The 17,744-nt window shown below is 39.0% G+C and overlaps 1 protein-coding gene across 1 annotated transcript in view; it reads right to left on the bottom strand.

Moving 5' to 3' along the window:
* LOC139724497 (polypeptide N-acetylgalactosaminyltransferase 2-like) overlaps positions 1-17,744 on the bottom strand; it is a 124,720-nt gene that overhangs the window by 41,933 nt on the left and 65,043 nt on the right. The window contains exon 7 of the mRNA XM_071635632.1: positions 13,083-13,258. Within this exon, the coding sequence (XP_071491733.1) occupies positions 13,083-13,258 (176 nt within the window). The remainder of the gene's footprint in view (positions 1-13,082; positions 13,259-17,744) is intronic.

The following is a 17,744-nucleotide window of genomic DNA, read 5'->3' as shown; positions in this document are numbered from 1 at the left end:
GTCCCTCAGCCCTGCTGATTGGCCACATTTCCCTTCAAAGTCCCAGTGAAAAATCAATTAGTGGCAAACTAATTGATTTAATCAGCCTCCCCGAGCCCTGCCCCGCCCCGCCCGCAGCATGGAAGCGGCATCGCGGCATCGTGATCCTCCCCTCGAACGGCTTGGCACCGCCACTGCCTCATGTCATTCCACTGCCACTGGTCATCATAAATTATGTTGATCGTCGTCGGCAACAGAATTTTATCTGTAGATGAGGAATGCCGTGAAGATAACAAGTACTGCCAGAGAACTACCATGTCTCACAACCAGAAAGCCAAGACTATAATTCTGGAACCTAACAATGCAGGGAGAAGTCAGAAAGCTTTCTGTTCATTGTTGATTCCACGACTTTAACAACCAGGATGCTGTATGAAAATATGTATCCATGGCTAAAAAAAATCCAATTCAGTTTGTTCTAATGGGCAGTCATTAGCCATCAGCAGAGTCAGATCATGTCCATGCCTCTAACAAGAGTCAGTAATGCACATCAGAAAAGCCCTAATGGGCACCCGGCCGCCTCTCTCCAAAATGGCAGCATGTCATGTAATTCATGAAGATGAGCTTCTGTATTAATGGTGTATACGCTGCTCATACATGTAGGACAGAGATCAGTGTATCGTGCAATACAGAATGCAGTTTGGGCTTCTCATGTCACACACTGTACATATTTGAGTCATTTTCACTCTGTAAACGATACAAGTGGCTAGAAATGCGGCACATTTGAAGACCTTCACTGGCCTAATATCCAAAATGGGTAATCTATGCTTACACAAATCTCAATAACTTTCACTTCTACAAAAAAAAAGAGAGAATGTGATTAAAGTTTATCATTCATTCACTCATTCATAAATTTGTAGCCAAGCTGTTTACTGTATGTAGGCCCTATAGGATGAATAAGGTAAGAATTATTAGACTGAGCAAACAACAACAACAACAACGAAAAACAAACAAACAAACAGTAATCTGAACAAAGTATTAACTAGAACACATTACAGTCAATGATTAAAACTTTAACTCACAAAAAGAATTCTCAAAATAAAACACATGTTGAATGTTTTATGAATGTTTTATGAATGTGTTATGACACAAACAGGCCACAATTACACCAAAAAAAAAAAAAAAAAGAAGAAGAAGAAGAAAAAAAGGTTATGACCGAGGACCGAGTATGCTCTCCTTGAGTAAAGGTCACTCCAACACTTTCGAAGTCATGGGGATGACTTACACTGTAGCCTGCACCGACAGGGCACTGCGGGTTAAGACCATCTGGATCAAATTCTCATCACCTCGGCAACAATGCTAGTGATGGCTTCCATTATCTAATCAAGGCAGGTGGGTGCGCAGAGAGGCAAGCTTTATGGCCCTTTTTCGGTTTCACTGACACTAAAAAAGAAAAAAAAAAAAATCTGTCTCCATGTACAACTCCGCTGCTGGGAAATCAAGAAGAAATGCATGCCCGGCCTAGTTCTGTCAACATATCCGGGTGATTGGGATCCTTCTCCCCGAAATTCAGCAATAACATTTTTTTTTTCTTTCCAAAAATAGTTTAGCGGAAGATGATGGACCGAAAATGAAAAGAAAATATGCACGCATCCAGCAACGGTCGTCTTTCTTCGAAATCACAATTTCTTCACGTTGATGAGACTGGCACACTGGAGGATTGTCACATTTGTTGATACCATCCTCTGCCTTGGGCTCCTTCAAACCAACATCCCAACTTGCCCTGGCAACTGATAATTTCTTCCTCAGGGTAAGCAAAATAGGAAGGGGGGGGGGGGCTTCTTGCTTGACTGGGCAATAGTAATATTTTCCATGATACGTTATCCTCACCCCACAATTTTGGAAGCATTGGACGTCACTCAAAGAGGAATATTGTATCGGCTGCAAATCGTATCCGCATTGGCAAAGAGCTCGACATTCATCATTTGACATGAACGTTTTCAGTCTGGAAGATTGGCAAAAGTATTCATCTCTGCAAATTTAAACCATGACTGTTGAAAATAGATAACTTTTATCTTGACAAACTTACTAGATTAGGCCACTTTATAACAAAACAAAAGAAAAGCAAAGGAGAATGCATCCAAAGATGGAATACAGCAGAAGAAGAAGAAGAAGAAGAAGAAGAAGAAGAAGAAAAGGTTTTTTTTTCACTAATTCAGTGCACAACACAAATCAGACCCCGAGCCAAATACACAAGCTCACAAAGAAACTGTTATGCAGTCATAGTACACGACTCAAGGACAATATGATCCAAAAACTTCTTGGTCAGGACTAAGGGCTGCAATTTAACTATTTATTCCACATCCTCCTCCACCCTCGCATTAAAAAAAAAGCAATCTGACAAAAAAGTCAAAACAAGTCAAGGGTAAGGCAAGGGGAAAAAACCCCAAACAAACCACAGTGTCTGGAAGGAATTAGCCTCTTGATCCCATAAAGTCAAAACGGTGTTGGGATAGACAGTATCTAAGATCACCTCCCCATCGATACCACAGCCCTCTCCCAGTGCCCCCAAAGATATGAGCTGTTCCTTCCACCTGCTATCAAGTCCTCTCTGAAAGGTACGTCCTACCGCCAGCCACCAGCCCCGCCTCCCATTCCCCACAGCCCACAAAGTCATCAGAACAGGTTTGTCATCTCATTGCTTAAACATTGCTGCGAGGCTGGCTTGCACGCCTGACAGGTTTCGGTCGTGCTCTTACAACGAAATGACGATGATGGGAGGGAAAGGGGCGAGTGGGATAAATATGATCGCAAAAAATAATCAAAGCCAGCGGTGTTTTCATGAATCTAATCACACGCAAAGCCTCATCTTTTACTTTTCCTATAATATGCATGCCTTCATAGTAGTGCCAAATGACCTTGTGGCTTGACTAATTTTTTTTTTTTTTACATTAACATTTAGGGCTTATGCATAGCTTAAGAGCACATATACTGGCAAGGCTCTGGGTTGGAACTGCATCTTTGGGCATTAAAACTTGGTAATGAAAACTTTAATATTACTTTTACATTACTAAATATCATAAGTGGTATCACATGATGCATGGGTAGTCCTATATGCACAAATCTGTATTCTGAGTGGTTCTCATAGCATACTGTCTTAGGCAGGGGCTTTCAATTTGTTAAGTTCAGTCAGTCTCTTAGCTCCCATACAGGGTTACTCACAAAGATAGATGCTTAATGCTGCTTTCACCTTTACAAACTTCTCTTCTCATACAAGTTCATTTGTGGTTACAAAATCAAACTATGGTTTTATTTCTAAACATATGATCATAAACATGTATACAATAGGTAATTTTATCAATTCATGAAAAGGTAACATAATAAATGACACCTTAAAAGTATATTTCATCTGGCTAAGACAAAGTTTACAAAACTGCTATACCATAAAAATTACAACCAGAACTGTATTAAGCATAAGAAGGTGTTATTAAGTCTTCACAAGAATAAGCTCAAGCTATAAAAGATTTGAAGCTTTACTCATAATCCACATCACAATGACTTGTATGTGATCAGAAAGTGATGAAATGATGCAACAGTGAAATAAGATACAATGTACCCAAATACCCATGTACAGTATACAATAAGAACAAAACAAAACAAAAACCAGCAACAGATGTTGAGCTCATGATAATGGATTTTAGTTACCTTTGTAAAAATATCTCACTCAGAGCTTATGATGATCTCATGCTTCGAGGGAAAAAATACAACAACAAAAAACCACAAAAAACACGAAACCAAGCATCTGCCAACAAGCTTTCCTCAAGATCTCCTTAATTTGCGGTAATACAACAAAATGCCTGTTGTTCTACTTACCCAGCAAATGAGAAAAGCAACGATGTCTTTGCATGGTAATAGTAATTTATCTGCCTGAATGAATATTCTGTGCTTTAATTGATTGCCCCGCCACATAACCTTGTTTCAAATAAATGTTGAAAGCAGACTGCGAGATGTCCAATCTCGACTTTTTCTTACAAGAAATTGAAAAAAAAAATTAATGTGACTGTAAAACAGCTCTGCACATAACAACTTGAGGCTAAACTTAATTTAAGTAACCAATATGTGGATATGATATCAGATTACAATTCACATGTTATTTGTTGTAACTTAGAAGCCTGGCATCTACGAACATGATATGCACATTAAAAAGTAATATCAACATTAAAAAGTGATATTACGAGTCAAGGTATGTCATGGTGTATGAGTGACAGGCAGCCACGTAAACACAGGAGCAGTCACATACATGGCGTACTTGTACATGCATTGAAATGTCAAATGTTGTGTGAAAGGCCAAATAGTATGCCACGCACGGAAAGAATAAGACCAATCAATTTCAACTACAATAGAATGCATTAGCTCCAACACACATGACTGTGAGGTCATGTAATTCGGAGAGATGAATTTAATCAGCCTGCTTTTCAGACTCTTGATTATAATTGGCTCATCATCAAGCCATTGTTCCTTTCCAGATAATGAACATGAAGCCGTGATTGATGAGACATTGTGGCAAACGATGCATACTAACCCATGATTCCACCTGATCAACGTCACAAATATCCACAAAACGTTGTCATTTATGTCGCTTTCTTTGGGCCAGGTTTCTTGGCGGAAGATTCAGAACAAGACTGTAGAGCAGATATCTTGTCTCGCATCCAATTGGGAGCTGGTACATTTTTTGCAATACTGGCATATTTGGAGCAAAACTGTCCAAATCTTCTATTTTAAAAGATTTAATAATAATTACAAATATGCTCAGTGACTTTGGGTATCATTTACTAAAAATCCACATATGCAATTAAAGTGACACAGAATTGCACAGGGTAATGTAGACAGAAAGTTATAAACACACTCAGAAGTATCTAGACACAATCTAGAGAGCAAACTATTCATCTAGTTCCAGAAATGGAGAAAGCAGTGCACTTCTTTACTGATTAAATTGTGGTTTCCAGGTAATTTCTGCCAAAATCCTTGTCTTGCATGGTTCATCATTTTTTTGATATGATAGACAAAGAAACTTCAAAAGTTTTTTTTTTTGTGCGTGTGTGTGTGTGTGTGTGTGTGTGTGTGTCTGGGATTTGGGCAGGTTTCCTGTAGGCTATAGATATATTCAAATAAGTCATGAATAAGAGTTAGCCTTCATTTTCCAACCCTCACAATTTCCCGGATATTAATTCAAGGGACAGAGCGTCGCCTGCGAAATGTCAGCAGAGATCACTACCCCTACAGCTAATGTACATTGTAGGCGAATGATCTTACATTTTTTAGTTGTGTGTGTGTGTGTGTGTGTGTGTGTGTATGTTAAATTTTCTGAGAACATAATCCCCAAAGAGAGACATTCTGCAGTCACTAACATATCCAATATCTATTAACGATTCCGTCAATGCTGCACAACATATTGCTCAAACATGGCTCATTTTAATGGCTCATAATGGCATACTGTAGTAATCCCATCATTCTCCCACTGCAATATTCACATCTACGTATTCGCTCATAATTTCCACAAATCCATAACTCCACTGTGTGAGCAGAGAGGTGTTACTGTGACGGTACTATGACCATCAGCAGGCTGTCTCGGTAGGGATAACAGTAATACCCTTCAAAGGTTAAAAACACTCCTTTAATAGAGTGTGGGCCTTCATGGTGTCAAACCTATTCTTAATTTTCCAAAGACATCTGTGTTCAAATTTCTACAGCAAATTAAAAGCTTCTACGAAATTCACAGATTCAGTGTTGTTCCATGTATTTGTGTCCATGTTAGCCAACTCGTTTCACTTCAACAATCTGAAATCTGCAAGATGACTCCCTCCCCCTCAAAAAACAAACAAACAAACAAACAAACAAACAAACAAACAAACAAAAAACCGACAAACAAACAAACTCTGTACATGTGTCCCAAAAGACATACTATGGTTTTACCACACTGTTGTACATTGTGTTTATCTGCGGCAGCAGGCATACAGTCCCTCCAGATTTGGGGGAAAGCATGTCTAGACTGCAAATATGATGACTTTTATCCGATGAATTTACACAGCCAAAACACCTAACTACTTCTCATGAAGTTTGCAGTCCTTATTATTTACTATTATTTGCTGTTGTTGATGATAAATTTATTTCAGTTTCTTAAGTGTAACACTGTGACATGGGCTTGAATAGATGTGTTCACAGGTCTGACAGTGACAGGTCTACCTCTCTGGCTTGTTTATCTGTTCCTACACATATCGTCCTTTTGAATTCCCGTGATTGTACACAAGTCTGGGGTTTGCTTTGGAATGGAAGTTGGCATAACTTTTGGGACCTGCGCATCTCTTGGTCAAAGAGAAAGTCAAGATGATATAAGATATGATACATATAAAGATTTAATCACCAATGATTTAAAGTTCACTAACAGATTAGGGCACTGTTAGCTGTACTTACTGTATGTTATTCCTTTCATCCTTAGCACTGATGTACTGTGAAAAAGGAAATTTTCATACGATTAATTTGCCGTGGTCGGCCAGCCGGTTGGGATGAATTTTGTGTCATTTTCATTTCAAGGACGGTTACAACTTTTGAGTGAGCACACTGCTGCAATGGTGGTTAATGGCTTTTGAAGCACATACTACGGTAAAAAGGAAACAGATTCACAGTACATGCTACATACTAGTGAACTTGAAGAAAACTACAAATAACAATTTTTAAAAAGGCACAGAATACAATACAAAAAAAAATCTTGAACTGCTTTCATTTTTGGGCTAGTTTCATCTTGCAAGAAATGTGCAGAAATTTCCACTTTGTGGGACAATGATGCTTTTTTGAATAGCTCCTTCATGCTTCAGAATAATTGAAGATTTGCCATTCAACCTCACCATCCCCCCCCCCCCCCTGCCCTCCAAATGAAAATAAACACCACATATTATCTTCTCAAATAGAAACATAATATGCTGCACCCCTCCTTGAGATGGTGGTACTGCATTATGAAGTGCGCATGACGAGCTCTCGTCAAGGCCGACACAGCATGGAATGAAATTAATTAAAAAAGCAAAAAAACAAAAAGCAAAAAAACAAAACAAAAACAGAGCCCTAGCTCAAATTGCAAAAGAAAGCCATTACAGGATGCTACATAGTATAATGTTTCAACTGCACATATCAACCTCTGAAAGATGAACCTTAAAGAGAAACATTAGTCGATATTCAAGTTGACTTAAGAGAAGGGAATTCGAATAAACAGAGCATTGAGAGTCTAATTAAAGTGTGGAGGAGGAAAAAAAAAGAAGAAGAAAAAAAAAAAACTACCCGGTACTTGAAAGTCATGAGACTGAACATGTTTTTACATAATACTAATGCAAAATGTGCAGTCAGCTTGCCAGGCTACATTCCATCATAATCATTGTTCAGTGCATGCACCCAGACTGTCACTAATTGGGCATGTGTGTTTAAAAACTCATGATTCATTTATAGTGCTACATCTCTGAGGTAGTCTTGTTTGCAGTATGTAAATGGAATGGCTAAACATTGCTACCGTTGTATGTGGCAGAATTTCCCAACGAGATTGGGTAACTGGTTTTCCATTAGGCTTGTATCATTACATGTAATTAAGCATTGATCTCTCAGCCTATTGTCATCATGTGCAGCTTTGTCTCACAGTCCTCAACATCCGCCTTCAAAAGATATATTTCTCTTGGCACAGAAGAAGCTACATTGACACATGGCAAAAAGCCAAAACAAACCATAAAACACAACGAAACACAGGAAGAAAAGACAGCACGAGAAGAATGAATGAGACAAAAAAACAAACAAACAAATAATACACGAATAAAAGGCTGTGTGTGTATTGCCATAGTCATGATAGTCAATTGTTCCTCTACACAAAATCAAGTGTTCATTGATCCTACTGCTACTTGGTCTTCAGAGTTTTGGAAAGCTCTATTATACTATCACAGGTCATGCATACATGGGATAAGGATAAATCTCATCAAAGTACACAAGTGATAACTGACAATGCCTTCAAAACTCTGCCCGTGCGGATTTGAGCATGGCAGCAACACTTGACACATGCATAACTTCTTTTTGTTTTTCATTAGTGATCTAAAACATCACTTCAGATTGCTTCTAATTTTTTGAATCAATAACATTCTCACTGCATTCAAAATTGTGCATTATTTCCCATCACGATCAGGATCACATTTTACAATTTGACATCACTTACACTCGGCAAATTAACACTTGTATCTCTTTTGATCTTGAGCGTTGCATCTAAAAATGTCAGACAAATTTCATTCAATCTAGAAAACCCATCCAGTAGCCCAAATCACTCATCATTGAAAAGGTTCTCTTTGAACAGTGGAAAACTCCTGCTTTCTTTTTTTTTTTAAACACACAAATATGTGTGAATGAAAATGTACAGTTCAAATTTACAGTAGCACTGCGCTACTGATAAACCAGTAAAAACCTCCAGTACCTCACGGCTCTCAGTGATGAATGTGTGTGTGCAAGCGATATTTATGAAATGCTGGCATTTTAAAGGTTTTACATCAATTCCTCGCTAGCAAATGCGTGGGCCTCGTGAGAATAGAGCCATCCTAATCTCACCCTCAATTACACACCTGGGGCAAATCCTTTACTCCGATTCAGCGGGAATTATTCGTCGAAGCTCCAGAGACGGGAGCCTATCACTGGATATGCCTATTGAAGCAGGATAATTTCCACATGGGAATTAATTTACGCATCAGGCAGGAGCCCGAAATATTTCAATTACATTTTTCTTTTGTCCCTACTCTCCCCTTTTCCCTGCGGGGGGCAGCAGCGCCGCTTATGTCGACTATGAATATTATGAATCAAATGTAAGCCTATTGAGTGTTGTAAAGTTGCCTAATCTAGCTCAGGCCATTACTCTCTTGCCTGCTACACTAGCACATACACACAAACACACACACACATGGAGACATACGTGATAAGGCTTTTCCATTCCAAAACTACGCGCTTCAATGTGAAAACGGAACATGCATATGAACGATAAATCATAGCAGCTTTCTATTCTCAATTTCTCTACCTTTGGGTGATGACAGAAGTGACCATGATGCATTACGATTTTATGTTTGTCTTTATGTCCGACATCCTCATTCATTTAATGCATAGGCAGAGAGAGCATTCTAAGACAGAAAAATATAGACTCATTCTCTCAACTTTTTCTCACAACAAAATCACTTTTCGTGATGTATTTCAGAAGGGGATTTTCATGGGGAGAAAAATCATCTCGGTCGTGGCTTGTTGCATCTGATAGATTTTATTATTATTATTATTGTGTTCTTGTTTCCAATGGAGATTCCAACACTTTCCCCATGTCTAATTTACCTACTTTTAAATACACTCTGACAATTCAGAACAGTGATATGGACCCATGTTCTGCAATACAGTTCATGGTGATGGTGGCTGTGTCCTCCTGGACCTGCCTGGCTGGAGTTGCGGGCAATTGTTAACGGTTTTGCACTCAAGACTCAGCTATACTTCCCATCTGTAGCAGACTCATTGTCTTTACTATTCTTCACTTGCATCTTTGGTCCGTAATTCAGTCTGTAACAGCGCTTGTCTGTCTGTCTGTCTGTTTGTCTGTTTGTGTTCATCTAAATCCCTCTCTAGAGCCTTACTAATGTTTCCTCTATACATAACTGTCTCTTTCAATTTGGTTTTACGATCCTATCTACTCCCGCAGCACAGACATTTTGTGTCCGAGAGAAACCCATGAATTGCCGATCTGCCAAATAACGTGGAACAACAGTTTGTGGAGCCTGACGAGTTAGAAAAGGGGGAGGGGGAGGGGAGCTGGATATATCACTTCGAGGGGACTTCCTCCTTCTCATCCATCTCCTCCCACTGAAGTTTGGTGTTTGCATAACCCGGTTAATGTGAGGGGTAAACACCAGCGGAGCCGTCATCTCGGGTCAAGATGATTTGCCTGGCGACCAAGTTCTACCCCTCCACTCAATATCCGAAGGGGGGCGCGCAGACATCATAATGGCGCTCTTTCCATAGGAGCGAAAAGCAATTAGGCAGCCGGCATAATTTCTTCCCGCATGAAAGAAGGGGGAGAAACGTTGTGTACGACGAACTCTAAACACAAACTCGTGTTAATCATCATCTGCACTTGAAGGCACATGCAGTGTCTCGCTCGTTTGATACCCCCTGTTACTCCAACATCAGTGATGTGGGTCCGATTCATGAAGTCATCACATAAAAGTCTTTACATAAATCACAGAATGGCCAAAGTCCCTCATGTTGCTACAAGTATATCACCCATGAGACTTTCAAATCCATTTCATGAAGTCTCTCATAAGTGTGTCTTATGAGCGAAAAGTCTCTCATAAGACTTTCATGAAACGGACCCCAGCGTCACTTCACAAACACAGAATTATGTGCTGGATTTCACAGAGCGTATCTAAAAGAACATACAATGTACCTTGACAGTATGGCTTGATGTTGATACCTTCAAGGAAGACAACTACCTCACAAGGCCCCCCTCCCCCTCCTCCTCCCCCCCCCCCCCCCCCCCCCAAAAAAAAGTTTATCATCCAACAGGGTGTTGCACAAGTTTTCCTGCTGCTCCTGAGAACTGTAAAGGGGGTGGGGATAAACAGGGGATCACAAGCTTCCTTCCTGTTCCTACAGCTTCCAACCCTATACACTGCATGCACAAACATGGGGAAGAACATGGAATTTCCCCCGAAAGTCAAGGGCGAGCGGGGGTGGGGGGAATTCCTCAAAAGCCACACATATGTCTGGCTGTGTAGTGTTGACATCTTTTCCCACTTCACCAGGTACTGTCTCATTGAATTATTAGCACCCACAAGGACACCATGTTTTTCTGTCTCAAAAACTTGCCCGTCGAATCATATTTCATTTCAGAAATTCAAAGAGAAAAGAGAAATTTTACTACCAAGCCCCCTCATAAACTCTCAATCTTTTTATGATGCTATGATGCTTCGGAGGTGACTCCCACAGAGGAGAAGCAGAAAGACTTAAAGGCCATCTTCCCTTCAGAATTACATGTGCCGTTTTTGTAGCAATGACAGATGCTTTGTGAGCAATCCATACGACAGATTATCAGCAAGTTTATTCACTAAACAGGGGAAAATCTAGGGCCTACGTATATGACTAGCTGAATCAAACAAGCCGAGTAAGCCTACGGTTTCTCAAGCATGTCAGGCCAAGCGAGACTTTATGATGCGAGAAATATAAAGGCAAAGTGGTATCAAGCACAGTTTGAAAAATCTGTGGAAAGAATTGTAGTATTTAGCAACTTATGGCATATTTTTGGTTTACTTTATATTAAAACAAATTACCTTTTCCCATAATTATGTATTTTATATTCAGCAAAGAACGTTTGACATTACAAGTATCTACGGTTCTTTTTCTCTACACGAGCCAGTTTTATTCAGAAAGTGTTTGGAGAAGTAGATGTACTGTTGATTCAGCCAAGGGGTATGTATTTCTTTTTCTTTATTTCACAAACCGCACAATTCACATTGTTTGGACTACCGATTTTGCTCAGCCCTGTCAATACATCTAAAAACAACAGATTACGCACACATTTATGAAGTTGAGTTTGTGGAGGATTGCAAAGTTTATCAACTGCATTTTGCTTTCCCTGCTGTGTTTTTAGAACAAACCACACATTTAATAGCTGCATTCACACACGGGCATTATTGGTTTTTGCTTCGCGATGCTAAAATGCAAAAAATTCACTTGCCACTGTTCACACCCAGCCAAAAAAACAGAACAAAACAAACCATCACTTGGTTGCAAAATGAAACACTTTAAGTCTCAATGGGTGCTGTTTCATAAACTTGTTTGTAAAGTTACACACGACTTAAATATGGCAAACCAATCAGGTTTCTTAATAATTGTTAATTTCAATAGCTAAACTTGAAATTTTCGGATGAAAATAATTATTCTTACATATTAACACATGAAAGTGTATTTTTGTCCCAATGTAGATGAAATACTGACATACAGTCCTACTTTATTAAAACGTAAGGGGAAAAAAAAAAAAGATGGGCACACACATTGGCACTTCATATTCCGGACGTTCGTAAAGTCACACGTAACTTTACAAACAGCTTTGTGAAACAGGGCCTAGACGGCACATACCCAAACAATGACCAGAGTATGACCCTGGGTGCCAGAATGAGTGGACCTACATTGTATGTTTGGTGAGTTGCATTATGAGATTAAAAAGAATTGTTGGTTTCTTTGTGAGCCATTCACACACGCCGTGATACACACATCCACTTTCAAAACTGCGAATTTGGGTTACGTGTGAACGGGACTATTCTCAAGAGCTGAGGTGTGCTGCATAAAGCAAACACACTCTAGCATTAACATTGTAAGTATGTTTTCACAGAAACCCGCACAGTCATAACTTTGCATTAGGAATGCTGACTGGAGAATTAAACTTCACTCCTAGAAAGATATACACTGTAGTTTTATCAAACAAAATGCATCTTCATGAGTGCTGTAGTATTGTCGTCACATTGCTTACTGACATCAATTTCTCCTTACTGTGAAATGTTCTTTTCATCTCTTTAATAGGTGTATGTACATGTACATAGTCAGTGACACCTAGTTTGTAATTTTTCATTTGTCTAAAAGCAAATAATGCATGACACAACATCCATGTTTCAGTCAGTTTGAGAGGACCACAAGTCTTATTCTTTTCTTACACAAGACATACACATCCCACATGAATGCAAATTTGCCAATAAAAATTCTACACTGACTGAAAGGGCTGCGGGTCAGCTGCAGGGCTCAGAAAGACAGGAAGAAGTTTTCAAAGTGCACGCCGCACCAAATCACAGCAGTCCGTCTCTTGGAGTGTTTGCCCCTCAACTGCTGGACAGCTGAACACTGTCGGGGGAAAAACGTCATCTGTTTACCAAACACTCAAAATCTCTCCTCCTAAATGTGCTGTCTACTTGCTAAATGAAAGGACGAATTTAAGTTAACCCCTAAGCTGCTCGTGAAGCTGTACAACTTTTTAAGAGCGGCAAGAGTGCCAGAAAGCGCCACAAACTTACTTAATGGGGGCGATTGGATTGGACCGGCGGCTGTTGCGCTCTGCCTGCGTCATGTAGTCCCACTTGAAGACGAGGTTCCAGTCAAAGCCGCCCTTTAAGTCCGCCGAGGCCGCCACATAGTGGAAGTTGTCCATGTTGATGACATCGATGATGGGGCTGACCACAGCTCGGTAATCCTGCACAGAGTGACATTGTTTATAGAATTGCTAATCAATGACTTCTGTCAGTGTAAACACAGGGCAATATCACACAGCCAATAACTTTCATCACCCTCTCTTCTTCCTCATCCTAATTTTCCCACTCTGACCCCCCCCCCCACCTTCTCCTCCTCCTCTTCCTCCTCCTCCTCTTCCTCCTCCTCCTTCCCCTCTCCATTTAGGATGCCCGATGAAAGCAGCAGCATGCCTGGACACCTACACTAACATCAGCAAAAGGGGAAGTTTACACCAAACAGCTTATTACTGTCACTGGCTAGATTTATCATGGTTGGTGAAGGAATAAACATGATCGAACTCAAAAAGCACAAAGCATGATATTGGGTAGGTTGTTATTAAAAACAAGAAGGAAAAGAAGACTGACATCTTGGTAAGCAACTTGAGACATTTGAAGCTTTCATAAACAAACTCCCCACAGAGTCCATGTAAGCGATGTGGGTAGTTAACGACAGGTCTGTACCCACAATATGCCCAGCATAAACAAATATGACTGATGCTCGGTATTCTAACTGGCCTCGAATCATCCGAACACCTGTCAGCACGGGATCTATTAGATGGAAACAGACAAAGTGCACGTATACAATTGAAGCTGCCGGAAAACAGATCAATCTATATTTTAGGACTGGGCATCTCAGATTGTGCCGAGACTGGAGAAGTGATAAACACAAATTTGACAAGTGCACTGCATCCGGGCAGTTGTACTGCATGGGTCGTGTGGATTTTCTTAAGCGTTTATCCAGATTAACACAGGTCTGCTACAAAATCTTGAGGATATATTCCTCACTCTTTCTTTGACTTCCCTTCAACCATTAATGAAGTTTTTATCGCATGCGAAGCCTTTTCATATGATTCAAAAGGAACTGCATCAAATCTGTGCTCATATTTTCCAATATTACCAATGGAGGATGCAAAAAAAGAAAAAAAAAAGCCAAGTCTGTGGAGGGAAGAGGCGGAGATAGAGGATTTGACATCACTGCACGCATGATGGCATTCCAGATATGATCAGGTTGTGGAATTGCAAACTGAACTACATAAAAAAGGCCAAGAGATCGTGGAACATTATCATAACCTCTTGCCAAGAAAATGAGACTCTGCCATGGGGCAAATGTGCATGATGCAGAGAAGGGAAAAAGTACTGCGTTCTTTGGGATAGAAAGGTACCAAAAAGGGAAACCCGCGATGGAGCAGCATTCAATATTTCAAAATAAACTTTATTCTGGGAAACAAAATAATGCTGTATACTGCTTCACTTTTCTAAAATCATTTAAAAGCCATTTCACTCTTGGTTAACCTACATAAATATATCTTGAATCTAATAAGAAATTCACATCATCATCAGCTTATATCCCACTATCAAAAAGGAAAAAATACATGGGCAGACTGTTAAAGCATGACTTCTAAGTAGCAAATGACAGGTAGTAGTACCTAAATGGATTCCCTAGATATTCTGCTGAAATTATTCATATTTGATGCATAAGTTTGCATAGTTTTCACCAGTAATGCATTTTTTTTTTTTGGGGGGGGGGGGGATAATCTGCATCTATTTGACTTTGTCTGACTCCAACTGCATATTCTTGACATATTTCTGCTGCATAAATAAATAATAATTTATATTCAATGCACTTTCTTCACACATATCTTTTGGCAGTATTTGAATTCTCCTCATACAGTGCAGTCAGGATGAGGTATTGTGCAATCATCATTTAATGACATGGATTTAAATAAAAAGGAATATCCTTTGATGGAACAACACCATGGATACATCTCTAAGGCATACCATTTTTACTGAATTAACAGGATGAACCATCGGGTACAACATGACAAATTTGTCATCAATATTTGTACAAAATAAACATTTGGTATCACAAAATTGATCACAAACAAAAAAGAATGCACTCCAAAGCTAGCTAAAGTTTCTGCATGTTGGAACAGCACACAGAATGATTTAGTGACTTGTGTACACTAACACCAGCGACTGACAGAACTAATAACTCAACCCAGAAGCTTTTTGCAGCACTGGCCTGAGGCTGTCATTGTGTATGTGTGTGTATATTATATATGCGTGTGTGTGTTCTTGTTTCAGGTTGATGGTATATGGGGTTATTTACATTCTGGCATATCAGACATCATTACAGAATAATCAAAACAAAGATTGGCTACAAAACTTCGTAAAACGTAGAACCCACTCGTTTTTTATAAATGCATTCAGGTACGTGTACACCACAGTAGTCTGCACTCATAAATACAAGTGATATTAATTAAATCATGGGACACGGAATGTCTATTAATGGGGGGGGGGGGTGGAGGAGGAAAGGGAGTTTGTTGTTGTTGTTGTTGTTGTTGTTGAAGAGGGGGCAGTCTGTGTTAAGTATGTGAAAGTTATGATGCGATAATGCCCTTTCTTGAGCTTGAGGTGTAGTATGCAGTTGAATCAATTTCTGACCTGACAGGGGCTTAAGGAACACATGTACAGCTGTACATAATATATATGTATATATATATATATATATATTTTTTTTTTTTTTTTTAACTCAGCACAACATACTGTAAAACCAGAAATTTTTGCATGCATTTGAATTTCACAAAAGCCAAGATTCCCGAAAATAGAATGCATGCAAAAGTTCTTGTTTACACTATAGGCATTGAAAGCCAGTGGCAATTTTGAGAAAATTTCATGCCGCAATTAAAGGTCCTGTTTACCTTTGGGAGCAGTGATTTAAAAACTGTTCAAGATATCACTTTTGATGCATATGTGTAGGTCAGTTGTATCACAAAACATCCTACCATACAAAATTTTTGAAATAAACCCTAAAATATAAGGAGATATCACTATTGTTCTCATTAAATCATAACTGTAGACGGTTTAATCTGGAAACATTTTTATCATAACTATTGTTCACATTTTGTATATCTATCAATACTTAAGATCGATTATACTGGTTCAAATTTTTACATTAGTTGTCTCTATCTCGAATTCACATTTTAGAACTATTTTGAAGCACTATAAATGCTGGGTGTATGTTTCATCTACAAATGGTAAATTATGCCTTCAAAGGCTGTATACTCCAATACCCTGCTTTACAGTAGCTGTGACAACTTATCTACTTTCAAGCCTTTTGAACCTCTCAATCTAAAGACATCGAATTGTCCTTAACAGTGTACTGAAACAAGGTGCCACCAGAAGTGGGAGAGTTTAATGACTATACCTCATGTTCTTCCACAATCATCCGAATGTCTGCCTACTAATTTCCCAAATGTAAGAAATATGGTTTCATTGGAGATATGAAATGGAATGTTATGAAGAAGAAACAAAAACCCCGCATGAAATCATGCACTTCAAAACAGAAGAATAAACAAAAAGTTTATATATATTCACGGCATAAAATCTAGTTATTCCTGGCATAAAATCTAGTTATTCCTCTTGCTTTCTCAAATTCAGAAGCAATCTCTGACAATCTCCTATAAAACATTACCTACTAATTTTTGATTTGGAGACCATACACTGCACTTCCTTAATTGATTTTCACAGGGGTAGGGAAAAAACAGATAAAAATCAATTTTAGCAACATGTGATATTGATTGATGCAACTGCATAACAATCACTATGACAATGTACTGGTTGTCATACACCTCACTTACATTGTATTTCTAATTGGGTTTTCATTTTCGTGCCAAATTGTCAGTATCCCATGATGACACACGTACTTTGTCATGGCCATTGATCGCTGACTACAGGCATATATGGCTGAACATCAACTTTACACATTATCCTATCAAAGAGTCTAGTTCCTCCTGGTATGATTTGGCTGATTGTGATTTCTCTCACTGAAATTCAATATTGTGACCCATGACCTTTAAACATCACATGGTCTGACCAAAACTCATATTACAGCATTAATGTTTTTTATTTAATCTCCTATAAGGCCCAAAATTTAAATTGGATTTCGTCCCATACTTCTCATCTAGTATCAACTACAAATGTCGCTATGGCGACTGGTATGCCTCCGCCATAATGCATGATTCTCCTAATAGGTCTATAGTACATGTGGACAATGTGTGATAACATTTTCACAAAATTGGCAAAATATTAAAATGGCATGTTTGTCACAAAAGTGCTGAATGTTTACCATCCTTGACCTAGGTTTAATTGGATGAATGGGAGAGCAAGTATTTGGGGATTTTAGGACTCTTACTTGACTTTGACCCCTTTCATAAGTTTATGCATTGAGTAATTTTCAAGGTACACAGAAAAAGTGCAATTTCTGTATTGAATAGTAAATTGTTATCATTTTCATCTGGCCTTTGACCCTACAATTCATATGATAATCACTGTCAGGCAGAACAGGTATGAATATGTACTAAGTTTCAAGATAACTTGAGCCACTTCCAGGATATAGAGGAAAGAGTAAAGTTCAGCACTTTTACTTGATCTTTGACCTTTTGGCCA

Source organism: Diadema antillarum, unplaced genomic scaffold, assembly GCF_040938485.1.
Source record: "Diadema antillarum isolate AM-2024a unplaced genomic scaffold, OU_Dant_1.0 scf00000217, whole genome shotgun sequence".
NCBI lineage: Eukaryota > Metazoa > Echinodermata > Echinoidea > Diadematoida > Diadematidae > Diadema > Diadema antillarum.
This window is presented reverse-complemented; position numbering and strand designations above follow the sequence as displayed.